Source organism: Anser cygnoides, chromosome 3 (genome assembly GCF_040182565.1).
Source record: "Anser cygnoides isolate HZ-2024a breed goose chromosome 3, Taihu_goose_T2T_genome, whole genome shotgun sequence".
In the NCBI taxonomy this organism is placed as follows: domain Eukaryota; kingdom Metazoa; phylum Chordata; class Aves; order Anseriformes; family Anatidae; genus Anser; species Anser cygnoides.
In genome coordinates, this window is record NC_089875.1 from 43,723,271 (window position 1) to 43,741,222 (window position 17,952).

At 42.7% G+C, this 17,952-nt stretch overlaps 1 protein-coding gene across 3 annotated transcripts in view; it reads right to left on the reverse strand.

Moving 5' to 3' along the window:
• Nucleotides 1-8,245: 8,245 nt before the first annotated feature.
• The window catches only part of DISC1 (DISC1 scaffold protein), a 203,034-nt gene continuing 193,327 nt past the window's right edge, over nucleotides 8,246-17,952 (reverse strand). Inside the window, exons 13-14 of one of the 3 annotated variants that reach the window (XM_066994050.1) lie at nucleotides 17,808-17,918; nucleotides 8,246-10,974 (exon numbers count right to left, since the gene is read on the reverse strand). In XM_066994050.1, coding sequence (XP_066850151.1) covers nucleotides 10,819-10,974; nucleotides 17,808-17,918 — 267 coding nt within the window. In that variant the 3' untranslated portion in view covers nucleotides 8,246-10,818. Of the gene's footprint in view, nucleotides 10,975-17,786; nucleotides 17,919-17,952 lie in introns of those variants that run through there. The other 2 variants (XM_048047234.2, XR_007157968.2) reach the window with 2 other exon arrangements.

The window sequence follows — 17,952 nt, forward strand, 5'->3', positions numbered from 1 at the left end:
TGACAGAGGGGTGATTTCTGGGGCAGATGGGGTCTTTCCCTTGCTCCTGCTGAGCATCCTCATCTCTCCCAACGTGCACAGCAGCTCCTCAGCACCGCCCAGCACTGCAAATGGGCTCCTGGGCTCTGCCCAGTTGCGTGTTAAATAGCAAAATGTAGACCTATGGAGGGTTTATTTGCTGCATTTGAGCGGGCTTCTGCTTGGCAAGCGTATGTTATTCACTTTATCTACCAGTCTGGAGGACATGCAGGGGTTGAGAAGGGTGTCCCCAGTGTGGGGTGCAGTGTGGGAAACAAGCAGGAGGTGGAGGGAAACCTTCTGGCAGGAGCTCCCTGCAGACCAGGCAAATGGTGGGGGGACCCCTGCTTCTTTGGATTAGCTCTGCATGTGGGCACTGCCTTTTACATCCTGTTCCCTGAATCTGGGTGAAGGAGACCTTTTTCCTATTTATACCAGATTTGTAAGAGTCTACAAATCCCGTCAGGGAAAAAGAACTTACTGTCCCTGTTTTGACATAAAGTAGAACATTTGTTCCATACAAAATCCGCTGTCGTGAATATTGCTGCTATCTCCAGGCAAGCAATTAGATGATGTTTGAACTCCTTACCTCACCAACTCCTTTAACCAAGAAGGCTTTTTTTTTTTTTTCTCCTAATTTTATTAATCTACGCAATGCAAGGACCAGGACATACACATCCTTCTGTAACGTCACGCTGTTACGCTGTTCACACAGCGATAGCAGTGACTCATGCTCTGGACCATTGTGGCAGGTATTACGTGTGAATATGTGGCCACTTCTGTCCTGATAAGGCTGCTGAGAATATATGTCTGCATCTATACCTAATGAGAGAGGTGACTAAAGACAGAGCCTGTTCTGGAAACCTTGTTCTTCCCAAATAACCTTCAGCATCGCTGGGTAACGTTTCATCCTCTCAGTATATCTAAAAATGAGGACTAAATATTTCATTTGTCTTTTTAAAACAGCCCTGCAGTGTCATTACCCTACAATGACTCCCACACTTTTTACAAAAAAAGACTTTATTTTAGCTGGAGGAAAAATGTTTGCAACATTTTTGGATGAGAGTTGAAGCAGAAACCTAAGTAAGTTAGTATTTCCCTTAATGAATGCAATGATGGCAGTGCTGCTGTCGCTTTTAAATGTATGTTGGCCTCTGGGGTCTTGCTGGCTCTTACAGAGAGGGACCCATGAAATAAGCTGCCTTAACTTGTGCCCTTTGAAGGGACCTGCCCCATGTCTCCTGCCTCACCAGACGAAAAGCGTCAGGCTCACGAGTAATTTGTAGAAACCCAGCAGTGTCTGGCCTGAGTCTGAAAAGCTGTTCTCTCTTTACTGCAAGAAGAGCGAGTTGCTATCACGCTCTGAAAGCTTCACATCTGTCTCTGGGCTGGAAGAGCCAGGCTTGTAGTTTACTTCTGCAATGCCTAGCCTTTGTTGCAAAGCTCCACTGACAAATGTCATCATTTTGGGGTTTTATGAGTGAGAAAAAAGAACTAAGAGGGGCAGTCTTATACCAGTTTCAGAAGAGAGATGCACGAGGAGCCTTAGCATAGTTCAGATGCTGTAGGGATGTGGTGGGCATCTGTGGTTGCAGACGTCAGAGTTCCTTATCTCCTTGTCACCTTAGGCCAAGCTTTCCTTAAGCAGCTCAGCTGTTACTCCCCAAAGGGCAGGAAATTTTTCCTTGTGCTTAACTCTTATGTTCAGGTCAGTGCTGCTTGTAGAGATGCAGCTCAGAAATGAAATGCTCATACCGAGTGCCATTACAAGCATCCTATGTGAATATCTGTCTCATCTCAGGTTTCCCTAGCATCTTAAGAGCAGAATTTGGGAGCCGTATCAGTAGCATGCCTCTTGCCTCAGTTTTTCTCCCAGTATCACTGTGTGACTCTCCTCAGAGAGCTCTGCGTGACGCTGAACACTGAAATGTTCCCTCCAGCAAAACCTCTTAAAGGATTACTTTGACTTGTGATTAAAAGTGGCAGGGAATACTTGGCAGATCTGAGACTCTCAACAAAGCTGTGCAATTTGCTTTTTGGGCTTTTTTTGCCTTTTATTTAGTTATTTATGTTTGAAAGCTAACAGGCTGCCTACCAGGCTTGGGAGGGCAGGTGAGTTTTGGTTGGTTCAAGACTCAATGTTTAACCTGGGAGAGGATGAGGTTGGAAATTGTGTACCGTGGTGTAAGAGAAGCTTTCCTTTCAACTCTCGTTGGTATAAATTCTTATACCATGTCCCCAGCTAGAGTGGCTGTGTATCTGCAGGGGGAGGCTCTGAAGAAGGAGTGCAGTTTGTGCAGTCACAGAGCATGCACCCTTTCCCATTACAAGTGCTTCATGGAGGATGTCTTACGAGCCTGATCTATCTGCATCAGCCCAGAGTTACACAAATCCCTGCCTGCCTGCTGGTGACCATGATGCTTTTTCTTCTACATCAAGCATTTTCAAAAAAAAATTCTACTTCAAGCCCTACTTCAAGCATTTTCTACTGCAAGCATTTTCAAAATCAAGTGATGTCTCCGCTCAGGAGAGGTGTAGACCAGAAAAAAGCACCTGATGCACACCCCTTGCCAGGTGCACGGTGCATTGTTGCAGAGGGGTTCCCACAGACTGACCAGGGCACCTGATTGCCCGCTGGGGAGAGGTGAGTTGGGCAAGGACAGAGAGGCACTTGGATTTCACTCTAGCAGTGGTGAAGCAAGACGGACTAGAGAATTCCGTGTGGATGGCCTTGCCAACATGAAATGTTCCTATATAAAGGCATTGGTAAAATTTACTGGGATTTGGGCTCACATTCTCAAAATCACTGAGGTGCTTAGAAACCCTGAAGGACGGGGACTTCTCCCCTTCTTTGACTCTTGAATTTGTCTTTGTTGTATGTCGAGGCAGAGGAGTTAGCCTTGTTCTTGCAAAGACAGGAGAGGAGGGACGTGAGCATATTACTGCAGTGTCTCAGGCTTAAGCTGGTGAGGGACAGCAAGTTCAGTGGCTCAGGTCCGTGCCGTGGGTCCCACAGCTTTTCCTCCTCTTGGGGAGTGACCGGGGCAAGCCCGTGCCCGCTCAAAACGTGCTTTCTGCCTCCTGCTCCAGCAGCTGGAACTAAACTTTCTTGCCAATCAGGTTGTGCTTTGTCCGTGTTGCTGCAGTGATAGGGAGAAGACTTGCAGATGTTTTGGGCGTGCAGTTGGAGGCAAATGGCTCCGCTCCGTGCCCAGCTGGCCTCTTCTGCATGAGGCAGATGTGTACAAGATGTGGCTGGAGCTGACCTGCAGGGATGCTCGCTCCCTGTGGGGCTCGCCTGCCTCCTCTGAGCATCAGCCCCTCAGCAGGCTCCAACCCCAGCGGAGGTGGGGAGGCCGCCCAGGCTCTGCCTCGGAGCCGGGGAGTCAGCCTGTGGCTGGGGGAGGATGCTGTGCGGACAGCAAAGAGGGGAGCTGGAAGTGCAAGGAGACTGGCATTGGGGAAAAATCCTCGAGTTCTGGGATGAAGCTTGCTCCTTTCTTCTGAATCTGCGCACCATTTAGGACATGCATAAGCTGCATGTTCAAGGGATGAATGTGGAGCATATGTGTCTGTCTGAGCCTGTGTCTGTCTGTTACCTGTGTAGATTGATGGGGGGAAGAAGCACCCTAGGAGCTCCTGGACATGAGACACCAGCCGACTTTGCCCTGGCTGCTGCAGAGGACTGCCCATTTGCAGGAGTCATGATTATTTTCTCCTACTGATCTAACTCCTAGAGCTTAAAAACACCTCCCACAATAAATAGCCCAGTAACCATTAATAGTTGTAGAGGCAAAACCTGATCCTTACCAACATCCTTTGCTAGAGATAAGCAGGCTCTGTTACCAATTTATAGGGAAAGTGAGTAAAGAAATCCCTGAGTGATCATCCCCCTGACCTCAATATTTCATCTGGGAAGAACTTTCTAAAGATTGAAAACTAAGGCTACAGAAGGGGAGACATTAACCAGGCCCGGTGATTTATTTGTCTTTCAGGAGATAACATTGCTGCTTCAATTTTTTCTTTCCACTACCAAAGTTCTTTTTTATTTTAATAGAATTATTAAGCACTGACATTTAAGCAGACCCAATCAATATTACATTTCCAATTCAGGATAATAAAAAAAGCACACAGTAGATTGAAAGGGAGGGAGCTGGTGATGCCTTACTGTTCCCATGTCATAGCCAGGGAGTATTGCTGTGCTAGGAGAGCTGCTGTGTGTCACTGCCTGCCACTCAGTGCTGGGAGAGATTTCAAGCAGAGCTGGGGGTTCGGTACAGCTGCTGCACATATTCACTCAAAGAATTTGGGGCACTTGATGGGAAGACAAGGAAGAAATGTTTCCCGTCAGGATTAATGGAGAGAGACTGGCTTCATTTGCTACAGCTCATTACAGAAAATTAGCAATGACAAATCACGTATGGCTGTGAGAGACAGGGTGCTCTTTTCACCTTTTCCTTCTCATTTAATGAAAATAAGCGGCAGAGGATTGATCACACGCCAGCACCCTGAGCCAAGATAGGCAGTGGCTGATGGGTGCAGTGCTGGTTGGGTTTCTTTGGGCTTTCTTCCTTTGCAGGGGATGTAGTGTGGTGCTGCAAACAGTACAGGGCTGTCTCTCTGAATCGCTCCCTTGAGGAAGCTGGGGAGTCCATGGAGGCTGATTTTGTGAATGTATCACCAAGTGCCTTTCCCAGGCTTGAGAGGGCTCCTTTGCAAAAGCAGGGTGCAAAAAAGCCAGATACCAGAGTCCACTGGCCCTCAGCTTGAGCAGAGCTCTGGGTCAGGGTCTCCCCTGGCGAATGCTGGACTTTACACAATGTGTGAATGATGATGGTGTTGGATGTTGTCTACATATCCATCTTTTGAAAATATGTAGTGCAAGGACAAGTTCTAGAGAGAAGAGAGGTGGGAGGAATAAGAGCGGCATTTTCACCCTCTACCCAGCCTACCAACAGTTACCACATGCTTTTTTTCCCCCCCTACTTTTTGTTATTTTGCTTCGTTTCCATGAATAGCTGCTTTTCAGCCATGGAGAATTCTGTTCGTGGTGGGCAGTCCCTTCTCACCCTCTGAAACAGCGGCCCAGGCTGTGGACTAGGTGCGGACGGGGCGTCTGTAACCCTGAGCAGTGAGTCCAGGCCAAGTGCCACCCTCAGGGAGTGACCCCGCACTCCCTGACTTCTCGCAGGCACAGACACACCTCGCAGCCCCAAGGAAACCCTTTGTGTTAGACAGGCTGCAGCCCGATCCCCCTGTGCTGTAACTAGCCCCAGCTGCCGGCTGGGTCCACCTCGCCCACTGGAGAGAGGAGCGGCTTTCCTCAGTGTGCTGGCAGGGTGACGCGGGGCCTGTTGGGCAGCCATGTTGAGGAGGGCTGGGGTGGGAGGCAAGGACAAGGTAGTGCTGTTGGCCTGCCCCTCATGAGGTGCCCTCGGGTGGTCTGCTGGGATCATTGAGACTTATGATAAGCCCTTTCTTAACTTTCTTAACTTTCAGTTTCCCTTGTATTCGTTTGCCCTTTTGAGTTGAGGTCAAAATCAGGGAGTAGGTAAATAGGGCTTTCTAACTTGCAGCCACCCAGCTGCCACGTCCTCCAGCTCCGCCTCTGCAGGTAAACAACAGCTTATCAAAGCATCTCTGCTTTCTGTGATTTGTTGTTTTTCTGATTTTGTTTTAAAGCCATGAAGGAAAATGCCTATGTTTAAGGCAAATGTGGCCCTTCCTCAGTGGCATACATATAATGCAGGCTGGAAGGACCTGAGTTGTGGTGGTTTCTGTGCTGTATCTAGGATGCAGAAGGACTTGTTTTGACACTTTCTGAAAAAAAGAAAGAAATAAAATCCCAGGTTTGCTCTAACTTCCAGCGACACAGTTTCTTGCTCCAATGGTCATTTACTCTCCCTGATAGAAATGTCTTGGTTTTTCGTTGTGGAGGATTCTGCTAGATGCAATAGCCTAGTAGCAATTGGAAAGCCTTCCCCATGTAAAGAATATGAGTGGGTCACCTCTTGATCTTTAGCCAGCTGTTATTCATAGTGAGCTTTTTGGTCTTTTTATGTAAGGAAGTTTTCCAAACCTCCAACCACCTTGCACCTCCTTTTGTGAAACCGCATCTGCTTTTACTTTGTGTGGACAGCAGAAATGGCTGCGCCGTGTTCTGGCTCTTCAGAGTTGTGCACCTAAGCGGGGAAATAGTCTGGGCATCCATTTAGCTGCTGCTCCAGGAATTCATGTTGCTGAAAAAATCCCACAGGGCAGGAGAGTAAAGAAGTACCTGGGTCCATTTGTGCAGAGCTGTGCCTGGCTCCAGGTCGCTGCACTGGGAATGCTCACACTGGGAAGCAGGCACAAAGCTCTAGGTTTTGGGAGTGAGCTGATACACTCAAAATTTTGCGCCTTGGCAAGACAACCCAGAGGGGTGTCCTTTATCATTTCACAGCCTCATTGTTGGAAAAGTAATAAATCTGACATTGTTTTCTTCCCCTTGTAAATTGGGTTGTCATTGTGGAAAGGTCTTTTAATTTTCCATTTCTACAGTGAGATCTATCATGTGTCTCCTAGCTGCGACCCTGATTATTTTCCTATTAACTCTCTTTTTCCACTTAGTATTCTTGTGTTGCTGCTTATTATTGTAAACTATTTGTTCAACTTTGTAGGCTATTATAAGAACAAATAGCCTAGTGATGTATTGATTTTACCTGTGTCTTTGACAATGCCCCAACACACCCTTCCCTAAGATACTATTCTTCCAGACCAGAAACCAAGGAGAGAGGGACTGAATGCCATGCATGCTAAGAAGAAAGACATTTCTTTACTCACCCAACCCCAGAAGCTCTTTTCCCAAGCCTCATATTCAAAACTTTGTTAGAAATTTGAGAGAAATGCTTTACTGTGGCTGCTGGCTTGGCTGTTTTTCAGGTTCAGAAAGAACCTCTTGCATTCACAGGCCTTTTTTTTCTTTTCTTTCATTTTTTTAATCTCTCTCCAGAAACTTGTATTATCCTCCTTAGCAGTGCAGATAAATATCCACATGTGCATAATATTTTAGAGCTTCTTTGTAGCATACGTTAATCTCTGAGACTAAAAAATCTCTTGGTCCCAGTCTCATTTTTAATAGGATAGTAAACTAAGAGGATACACGAGGATTATTCTAATCTCACCCTGGAGCTCCCTCCAGCACTACTGCCTATCTGGGCGCTATTATTTAACTGTCTTCTCCAGCTCTCTAGAAAAGATGTGCTTATCTTGATTTAACAAGTAATGATAGGAAAAGCAAAAGACTGAGATGTCAAGCTTTAGAAAGAACGGATTAGCTAATTGAGTGAGAAAAATATTAGGGTAGAGCTAAACACCCCTTTGGGGTGCTGTCCCACTCACATCCTTCCTTCTGCCCCTGGGTACGTTTGTGCAATGGGGGGGGGGGGGGGGGGGGGGTGGTGTTAAATACAGCTCACTCCTCCTCCTCCAGAGCAAATGCAGTGGTGTGCCTGAGGTGAGCTGCTCTCTTCTTGCAGCTTGATGCTGTGGCAGGGATTTCTGTGCACAGAGCCTCTATGGCTGTTCATGCACTCCTCAAGCCTCTTGAGGGCTGGAATCTTAGATAGAGAGAATGCGTGTGCCAGGCAGAAAAGGGGCTTATTTCTGCTGATGCACGTTTGCAGGTGATGGGAGACCAGTGGCTACCCGGAGGTGACAGCACCCTAGTACGTGTGTGCCAAACTGATCCTTGGGGCACTACAGCTGCTCTCCTACCTCTCATTGTTCCACCATGCCAATGAAGGTGTGTGAGCGTGACATTGACTTCAGATAGTGTTGTAGCCAATGCACAGACATATGTCACTTCCCTTCCCTCAGTCCTCCTCCACAAGTGAGGGAAGAGCTGTCCTCCCTTGGGTGAGAGAGGCAGGCAGGCTGAGCCAAGCCAGGACTCAAACACAAGTTTTACCTGTCTGTATAGCTCATTGGATGATATTTCCCTCCTTTTCACGCTGAAAATAGCTTCCTTTTGCTGTGATAATCTAGTTTTGAATGTGTTTTTAGACTGTTTCCAGAAGGCATCACAGAATTTCCCAAGCAGAGGAATCGCTGCTGTCAACAGCTTAGTAATAGTCATGCACATGTTTTCTCCTTTCTTCTCCTCCCTCTCCACCCTGCCCCCCTCTCCCAAGAATGAAATTTGTAAAACCTTGTGCACTGCGCAGAATCCAAACAGACATTTGGTTAGTTAAAAACATATTTCTCTTTATTTGGAAGTTTTGTATCCACAGATAAAAGGCAGCCGATACATTGCATAGTATACCTTCTATTTTTTTAGTATGCTTATTATTCAGTATATCGAGAAAGAATGATTACTGGCTCTAACTTCCCACAACAAACAGTGAAGTTAATGGAATAATAAATTAAAGTAGTAGTCCATATTATGTATAAAATAAATGTTAATACATACAAATATGATATGAATGATTAATTCAGTTTCCCTCCTCCTTAAGAGTTCAGGGTCTCATCAGAGTGGTTGCATAAGCTGAGTTTTTATTAAAATGCAGCAGCACTCTGAAGCTGCAAAACACAAAAGCCACACAGGTTTGTTAAGTGAATGGGAACGCTGTCAAGAAATGATGCTAGGGAGAATGAGAATGCTTTTGTCCCCTCCCTATGAGGGTAACCGTCCCTGTTGTTGCTGCTGCATGGAGGAAGGCTTCACACTTCACCTGTGGTCTTGGCTCTAAGGCACTTGCAGTCAAAGGACAAAGCTCCACACACCCCTCAGCGTGTGGGAGAGGAGAGCCATCAGGCCTTACTTAGTGTGTTGTTTATCTCCGGGCTGTCCTTGCAGCAGGCTTGTAGTCCTGTAAACGTTCATTGCTGGATATTTGCGGTGGTAGTGCGCAAGCAGCTTCTAGTGGTCTTTAGGATACTGCTGTAAGGGAGCTCTCTCTTGTCGGTGTGTGTTCTTTTTTTGTTGACCTGAACTCCTGTGGGTTCCCGTCAGTGCTTTCTGGCTGACTGCTGTCCCCAGGCAGCCACGGGACGTGTGCCCAGCCAGGGTTTCCCAAGTGGGCCGGTCTTTTTGTGGGCTGAATGTCAGCAAACTGCAGGCTGCCACCTGCACTTGTCGGTTTCAGAAAGTGCCAAATCTAGCAGGGGAGGGAGCTATCAAAGAGGGACAGTCCAGCAAAGCTGGAGAAAGAGACCTAGCAGGGCAGCAAGAGACCTCCATCCAAGACTGGGGAAGGGAACAGAGAGCTGGAGTCCATGGAAAGCAAAGATCCAAGAGTCTTTACCACAACACAGATGCTGATCCATACATAATAATACAATGATAAAAGTCAACCGTGTTCTGAATTACAGCGTTGTAATTCCATCCCGAGGATCTAATGACTACAGAAAGCACCTGAGCTCTGCTGCCCTGGTTTGACAACCGTATACACCTGGATGCAATTATAACCCTGTTGTATGGCTCAGCTGCCTGGCACTTTTTTTCCTCCCTATGTATTAAACGTTGAGGTAGAAGTTTCAACTTGTATTAAAACACACGGTAGAAAATGAACACAATCTTAGTGGGCTAGTAGTCCAAAGACCTTCCAAATTTGCAAAAAAAATTCATAAAGTGGCTATAAAACAAGTAGTTGAAGTAACAGAAGCAAAATAATTCTAAAAATGTCATACAAATAGTATTAAAAAGTACAGTAATAAGTTGCAAGACACTTGCTTGATCTACTGGCTTAAAATAAATGAACCAGAGACATTTTGTTTCTAAATTCTCCTTCTGCAACAAATGGCAGAAGCAGAACTTTGTGGTATCAGATACATCCTGGTATCCAAGAGTACATAATGAATTCCTAAACGTAGTAACTGTTTTGAACAATGATCTAAATATAGGTCATTTGTACTAGTTAGCTTCAATGGAACATTGCTTTTCTTTCCTATTAAAAATACATGTTTAAGTATGTATATACACATACGTGTCTATTGCAAAAAAAAATCTGCATTCCTTCTTAAGTTTATAAGGAAGCTCAAAATAATATAACAGTAATAATAAACTTTACAAGAAGACCTAAATGATTTACTGTTCATACAATACTTAAATACAAGGAGCACAAATCAGCAACATAGTATTTTTTGTGTGCTTTACAACCCCTGTAATACTAACACAAGTTTATATTAATACCTACATGAAAATAGTTAAACTACTGCTGTAGGGGCTGCTGTTAGTTACCTCTACTGTACTCAATACCACAGAGTAAACAACCTCCAAATTTCAGTTAAAAGAATTTGGTTAGCTTGAATTTCATCCTATTGATTTAATTATTGGCAGGAATGTGCAAATACATTCAGTGTAAGAGAGCTGTTAAATCCAAAGGAAAAAAAAAAAAGTTCTTATATTCTTACAGCTATTTTACAAGAAATACTAGATGTTCCAGCTTTAACACTACATTTTTAAATCAGGGAAAAAAATCCATGAGTAAGGAAGACAGATACTGTTTACGAGTCTTCAAGGAGAATATTTCACTGACATTAAAGGCAACTCTGCAGACTCACTTGAAATGTATCAATTTGTAATCTACACATTTACAGGGGATGCTCTGCTCCGAAAGCTGTTTCCCAATCTGTGCCAAAACATGTGAGGCTGCGTAGAATACTTCTGATGATAGACCTCCAGGCTCTGTTTCTCCATAATTGATTTAGTTATTAGTTATGCAGGCAGAGAAGAGATCCCTGAGGCTTGGTAAAACAGTATTCAGTTACTAAAAGCCACCCTTTGTGAATTAATGTCATCCTACCAGTTCTTTCTGCTCATTATTCCTCCAAGTCTTGTTTTCCTGGACACCAGCTGTCACAGAGGAAGTCTCCAGCCTTTTCTTCTCCTGCCTCCCTGGCTGGCTGAAGTTGCACCAGCACGGTCTGGAGCGTCTCCTTCACCACCTGGATCTCCCTCTGCAGAGACTGTGCAAGCTTTATTAAGGAATAAATCGATAGGTGATTGGCAGCCCCTTTTCTCTTTCCAAGTTATTAAATAAATTGTTGTTCCGTTGCTCACACCAGATGGCCATGGCTATCTAATTGTAGCTTCAAATTCTTCCAAATTGTTTGGATTAAATATTAATACATTTATTTCACTTGCTTTCAAAAAAAAAAAAAAAATCCAGGAAAAGTTCTCAAGTAGCATTATTTAGCACTTAAAAAAAAGAAAGAAAGAAAGAAAAGAGGGGATGGGGGCTACTGCTTGGATGCTGCTCTCATGGGAAGGAAGGAGATGAAGAAATTGTACCATAGATGCAGCAGACCTAGCCCCTGGTTTTGTGCTGGATGGTGAATTTTTGAGCACCAGACATAGGGTGGCTCAGACCCGACGTGACGGCAACAGGAGCGGTCTGAGACAAAAGGGAAGTGACCAGAGCTTGTGTGGAGTTAGTGAGCGAGGCAATATGTGCCAGGACAAGGCGGGGAGTAGGGGAGTCTAGGCAAGGTAGCAAAATTAATCCTCTCTACTATAAAGCAGAGAAAGTGTTTATGCCATACTTATTTTCCATTGTCTGCTTCAGGTTTCCTGCCAGGCACTTATGACGGCTACTGTCTCTGCCTCTTAAGAGGTGCTGACCTTCCCCTTCCCTCTTTCCCCAGTTCCAAAATGACAGAGGGAAGGAATTGGGGATGGTAACCAGACCGCGAATGGGTGCAGCAGTGAACAGACACCAGCAGGTAGGACCAGAGATACATGGAGACAGGAGGCAGTGGCAACTGCTGAGCCATGCACAAGATTTCAAGTGGCTGGTCTTCCTAGGGCAGTACAGCTTTCTGTTCTGGTGGCTAGTCTCTCCTGGGAATAAACACAGCTTGTACTATCGATAGATCACTCTTGCTGCTGATAAACTTATGTCAGTGAGACTATCCACCTCTGAGTCCAAGTGCTGGACATAGCTCAGTAAGACAACCAACTTTATCCCCTCTTCTCTAGCTTACACAATGTGGAGAGCAAATCAAGCAGGAGCCGTGTCAGTGCCTGCTGGAGATATAAACCAAGAACCAAGTCTATGTGAACAAAACTTAAGGCCCGTCTTCAACCACTCTGAGAACAGCATTTCTTCCTGTACAGATACTGCTACAGGGCGAGGACCCCAAAAGGCGAATGTAAATGGGTCAAGGAAAAGAGAAATAAGTTCATCTCTAGCAGTAAGTCAACAGGATTTCTGAGAGAACCAGAAATGTGCTTCTTCATGGGAAATGAAACAGGTTGACACTGAAACAACTCGCTTTCAAAACCACAATGCACAGGGAGAATAATGCACAAGGACAGGCTTTATCCTTTACACAGCCCATCCATTATGAAATGTTGTTTTACCCGACCCCGATGTCAATGCAATGTCAAGGAAAAAAAAAAAGACACCCTCCGGTTATGCAACTGCAAAAAGTGAGCTTCTACTTTTGAAAAATTGTGACTACAGCGAACCAGAGGAAAGCCACACAAAACACTGCTATTCCAGGCAGTCATACTTATGCCTTTGAGAAGCCTTTTGGCTGCTTTTGATTCTGCTATAACTTCCTCAGAATTTCATCTTTATGCGTTTATGTAACATTTACTATGATGTTTCACTTTTAATTCCTTCACCAGGAGTATTCATGCATACTTTTAATTTCTGGACAGCTCTAATGTAAAGGGATTCTGACTACCCATAATCAGTAACAGCAGCACACGCTCAACTTCTCCTATCCTAGGATCTCAAAGCACTGTACAAGGACAAATTAATTATGCCTTACAGCTTCTCTGAGGTAAGAAACATTATTATTCTCTTATAAGTAGTCCTAGACTGTCCACCACTCTGCAATTTAATCAGGAGACTCTGTTGAAAACCTGACTGTGAAAAGAGAAATTCTTCAGTTTATGAACACCATGAAGCCTCTGAAATTTAATTACTTCTGATGTGCAGTCTCTGACTACATGCTGTTATTTGTAATATCCCAAGCAATTACAAAATTCTTTTCAGGTATAAAGAAAAGGCAAAATTGAAACATTTCACTGCCAGTGGATCAGAAATCTTCAAGCATGAAGGAAAAGGAAGGAGACAAGGAAAGAAACTCTTAACCAACAGAAAGACAGAGCAACAAGAAAGATGACTGCGTAGTCTTACCTATAGCAAGTTTCAGAAAACTCATGAATAATACCACAGTCAGGTGTAGACCTGCAACTATCAAACAAGCCTTTATGGCTAGGCAAAATACATGACATAAACCTGAGAATGGAATCTCTATCTGTATACAGAGGTTATATCTGAATAACCAGCTTCACCCATTTTAAAAACACAGAAAAAACTTAGCTGTGCATGGGTCCACATGCAACATCTAGCCAGTATCAAAGGCCAGAGCCAACACAAGTTTCAACAAATAATGTTTTCTGGTCCTGCTATCTTCCAGTAAAAAAAATGGCAAAATCTCTCTGATGTCTAACAAGAAGTTAAAGTAATTGGAAACAGTGTCACACAAACCCAATCCATTTTCTGCAACAATGCTGCAATTCAAACATAATCTTGGTTGAAGCTTTTCACCTGTTTGACTTCCTCTGTCTTTCTTTAAAAAGTCTTGAGGAAGATCTGTCAGAATCTGGAGCATGTCTGGCACAGGAATGATTTAACAGACTGGAGCATCTTTCATATGAGGAGAGGCTGAGAGAGCTGGGACTGTTCAACCTGGAGAAGAGAAGGCTCAGGGGGAACTTACTAATGTGTATAAATACCTGAAAGGCAGTAATAAAGAAGAGGGAGCCAGACTTCTCTTCTCAATGGTAAGAAGCAACAGGCACAAATTTAAAAATAGGAAATTCTATCTGAACACAAGAAAACACTTCTTTACTGTGAGGGCGGTCAAATACTCACATAAGTTCTGCATAAAAGTTGTGGAGTCTCCATTCTTGGAGATACTCAGAATCTTACTTGACATGGTCCTGGACAACCAGCTCTAGGCGTTCCTGCTTGAGCAAGCGGATTGGACCAGATTACCTCCACAGGTCCCTTCCAACCCAAATGACTCTGTGATCGTACACACCATGTGCCAAAAGACCAGCAAAAAGTTAAGATGTTTAATGTTTAATTGGAAAGACCTTTGTTCCAGACTGAAGGCAAAGATGCACATGGGTGGAAAAGCACTGACCTACCTCCATCATGGCGCGAACAAGAAAGGTAGAACCACAATCTCTCCATGTGACACACACTGGGAAGGACCCACCATCCTGTCACCCAAAATTAAAATCAAAGAGGGCACCATTGCCAATTCTCACTCTTGTGGGATCCCAAAATTTCTTACAGGTGAGGTACAGTCAGGGCCTGAACTCTGCTCTCCTGATTCTGTGGAAAATCTACACTGGTGTAAAGCAAGAGGTACATGAAAGCCTGCCATATCATAAAGGTGAAGGATTAGTAATGTGACCTGCAATGCCTAATAAATGTTTAGGCACAAAATTCTGTTTTCAAAATAACTTTAAAATGTCCATTTTATGGCAAGGGGGGAGATTGTGTGCTTTTAAGATAATAGTATAGCCAGGTTTTCTTCCAACAAAAGCATTTTTACCAGGAGGAACTCTTACATGCATTCAAATTGTCTATCAAAACGCAATTGCTAATTAAGAACAAAAATGACTGTGAAATTGCAATATAGGCTCCATTTAATTTTACTAGGAATTCCAGGCCTTTACTGTCAGGAAAGTAACACCTCTCATCAGCTCTGCAGACACCAGAATGAGTCACCTCTCCTCCTTTGGTTTTTCCAATTAATGATGTGGACTGTTTTCATACACTTTCCAATGATTAACTTTAATTGAACGATTTGTGGGTCTATTTGGTTATACCACACTGAATTTAGCAAATATGTCATAGTGCTCCAGATGAGCTCTTCTCCACACTCCCCCATTGTTTGATGCTTTTTATACAAAAGTACAGTTTAATATTTACTGTGGAAAGCTTCAATATTAAATGAGAATCCCAAGTGGGTCTGTGTAAATACTCAGGACCAAGAAATATCACTGGATTTCTCCTTTGTTCAGGTTGTGCTGACAATTACAACTAGCACAGTTGATTTAAGTGTTCTATGCCATCAAAATGTAGAATGAAAAACAATGACATCTGGGATTTTTCTTCTAATACAAACTCAATTATTAATCAAAGCTATGACACACACTAAACATTGGCAAATGGCTCGAGAGCATCAGGAATTTATTTTTCTCAGTGGGGTCTTTAGAAGTGTTCTAATAATAAGACAACAGTACTAATCTACATCTGTGCAGCCCCCAGTCAGATTTTTGACCTAACACAGTTTGTAGGATTTATATGTAAGACAGTTTTTAGGGGGATGAGGAGAAGGGCAAAAATAGCTAAAAAACAAGAGTTTGAAAACATATCCTGCTTTCATTAGAATTTCAGATCTTTAAAGATGCTACTCACAGAGTGCTACAGATTTTTAATGATGACTGCATAATCGCCCAACATTTAGGATAAAAAGTAATTTCATTTAAAACCAAATAAACTACAGTGCAAACAATATATCCATCTATTAGTAATTGATTCTTCTACTGAGGCTAATTACTGGCACCAGTCTCAGTGCTGTTTCCTGCAATATAGGCTAGTTACCTATAAGCAAAAGTTTACTTTATAGGCACTGGGCAGTTTTTAATTGAAAACAAACAAACAAAAATATCTACAGGTCTGTAGCACTGTAGTAGTTATTCTCATTCCTTTTTTGAAACATAGCACAGTGATTACATATACCAGATGGTAACATTTTATGCACATTGATCCGGACTACCTCTGAAATAGCAACTGAATGTTAATGAGTGGTAGCTGAATTGCTGAACTGCTTCTCTCTATGTCCCTATGTTTTAAACATGGTTTCTTATTTTGTAACTGATGGTCTTGCTAGGAGGACCGGGATATCACAGGGTGTGCATTTCTGCATTTAGATAATGTGAACTGAATTTCACCGATAGGGGAAATCAGATCTGTATCAGACAACTGTGGCTAAGAATGAGATTAATCTACAACTCTCCTCAACTTCCAGTGATTAGATTTTTATCTTTTCAGCTTACTCATCCAGTTTCAGCAGCTACAAAGAAATATACATGGTCCATGGAAAATACAACTAAGTACTATCAGACATACTTGCAGTGTATTTATTTTCTTTAGGAACCAAAAAATCATTTTTTCAGTTTATTGGACCTTGCATAGCAAATAGTAACTATGACTGGACCTGTCTTAGTGAACACAGGTCTGAATATGAACTTAAGTCTACTGCAAAGATGGGTACAGAACCCATAAATCCAAGCCTCAGTGTTTTTCTACTAGAGTTAATGTGTAAAGTTCATTTGAGAGCGAACATACCTAAGAGAGGAAGGACTCTGCACATACGCAAGACACATACATGCACATATTTCTGAAAAGAATGGAGATGAGGGAAAAAAACTGCAACTAAGCACGTATGCTGCAAATATGATCTACAGAATATTGGAAACAATTGTCCTGTGGCAAATACAAGAAAATAATCTTTTTTTTTTTTTTTGTACGCTGAAATGCTTAGAAAAGAAAGATTTGAAGTCGTGACAAATTAGTGACTGGATTTCTCCTCTCTGTGCAACTCTTCCCCAATATATATATATATATATATATATATTTATTTTTTTTTCCTTAGAGCTTTTCATGCCAATAACTTTAAAGAAGTCAGGTTTCTAGAAAATAAATTTTGCAATAGCTGGCAATAGATGCCCAATTACCTAAAACAAGGTAGTAGTTCCACGTATTCTATTGATTCTCTTTTCTAGTTTTGCGCTGGACCTCTCTACACTCTTTCCTGGAGGACTGTGCACTTCAGTTTGGGAGAAACTGAATCCTTCTTAGCTCCATTATCACCTCAGCTCACCTTCAGGTGTCTGCTAGTCTCTCCAAAGATGAATGCATTCATCTTTCTTCCTTATTCGCTTGTCTACCACCTCTTTTCCATTAAAAACTAATGAACTAAGTACTTTCATCTTCTTTAGTCTCATTGGTTCTTATTCTCTTTTCCCTATCTTAGAAGAACAAAATCTCTTTTGTGTGTTTTTTTTTTTTATGGAAGTCATAAATGAAAAAATACTCTGTGCTCTTAAATTTTGAAAAATTTCCACAGATGAAGGCCCAACAAATGCCTCTGTAAAGGTTAAGCAATCTTCAATCAGATACTGAATGACAGATGAAGCACAGAAAGAGATAAGAGTGCTTTATAAGACATCTCATCTGGTCACTTGCACTGGAGTGTTAGAGGCAGATTAGATTGCATAGGATACCATATGATGCCTCTGCTGGTCATTTTTTTTTCAAAAGGTAAAGAAAGCCAAATTACATGTGACAGTATACACAGTCTGAGTCAATGATGTAGCATTTAATTTAACTAAATCATGCTGGGAAATGCATGTGTGTCGATGCTTAATTCCATGCAGGTTTTGGTGCACTAGTTATTCACTTTTGTGTGCATTACCAACAAAAGGACTGTAACAGTAGAATAAAAGCGTTTTAATGCCTTATTTTACTTTACAAAGAACTAACGTCTGTTGAAATCAATTAAGGCTGGATCAGACCACAGTGCAAATGCACTGTAGGAAAACTTGCTACAACAAATACTCCCACTTCAGCAAGACAATCAATTCTTCTTGTCTTAATATATTTAATCTATGTTAAGAACTAGTACTCTATGTGAATCTGAAAGGCAAATATTTCACATACATACTTACATAGATATATATCTACAGATACATCAAAAAGGATATGAATAACTCCTTCATCAACTCTGCATGCTGAAGTTTGCAGCTGATCTTCCAGATGCACCAATTTCTCACTTATTGCTTCACATTTTTCATCCAACTCTGCGGAAAATATGAAGAACTCCTAAAGGAAGTTGAAAAAGAAAATAAAGCATGTT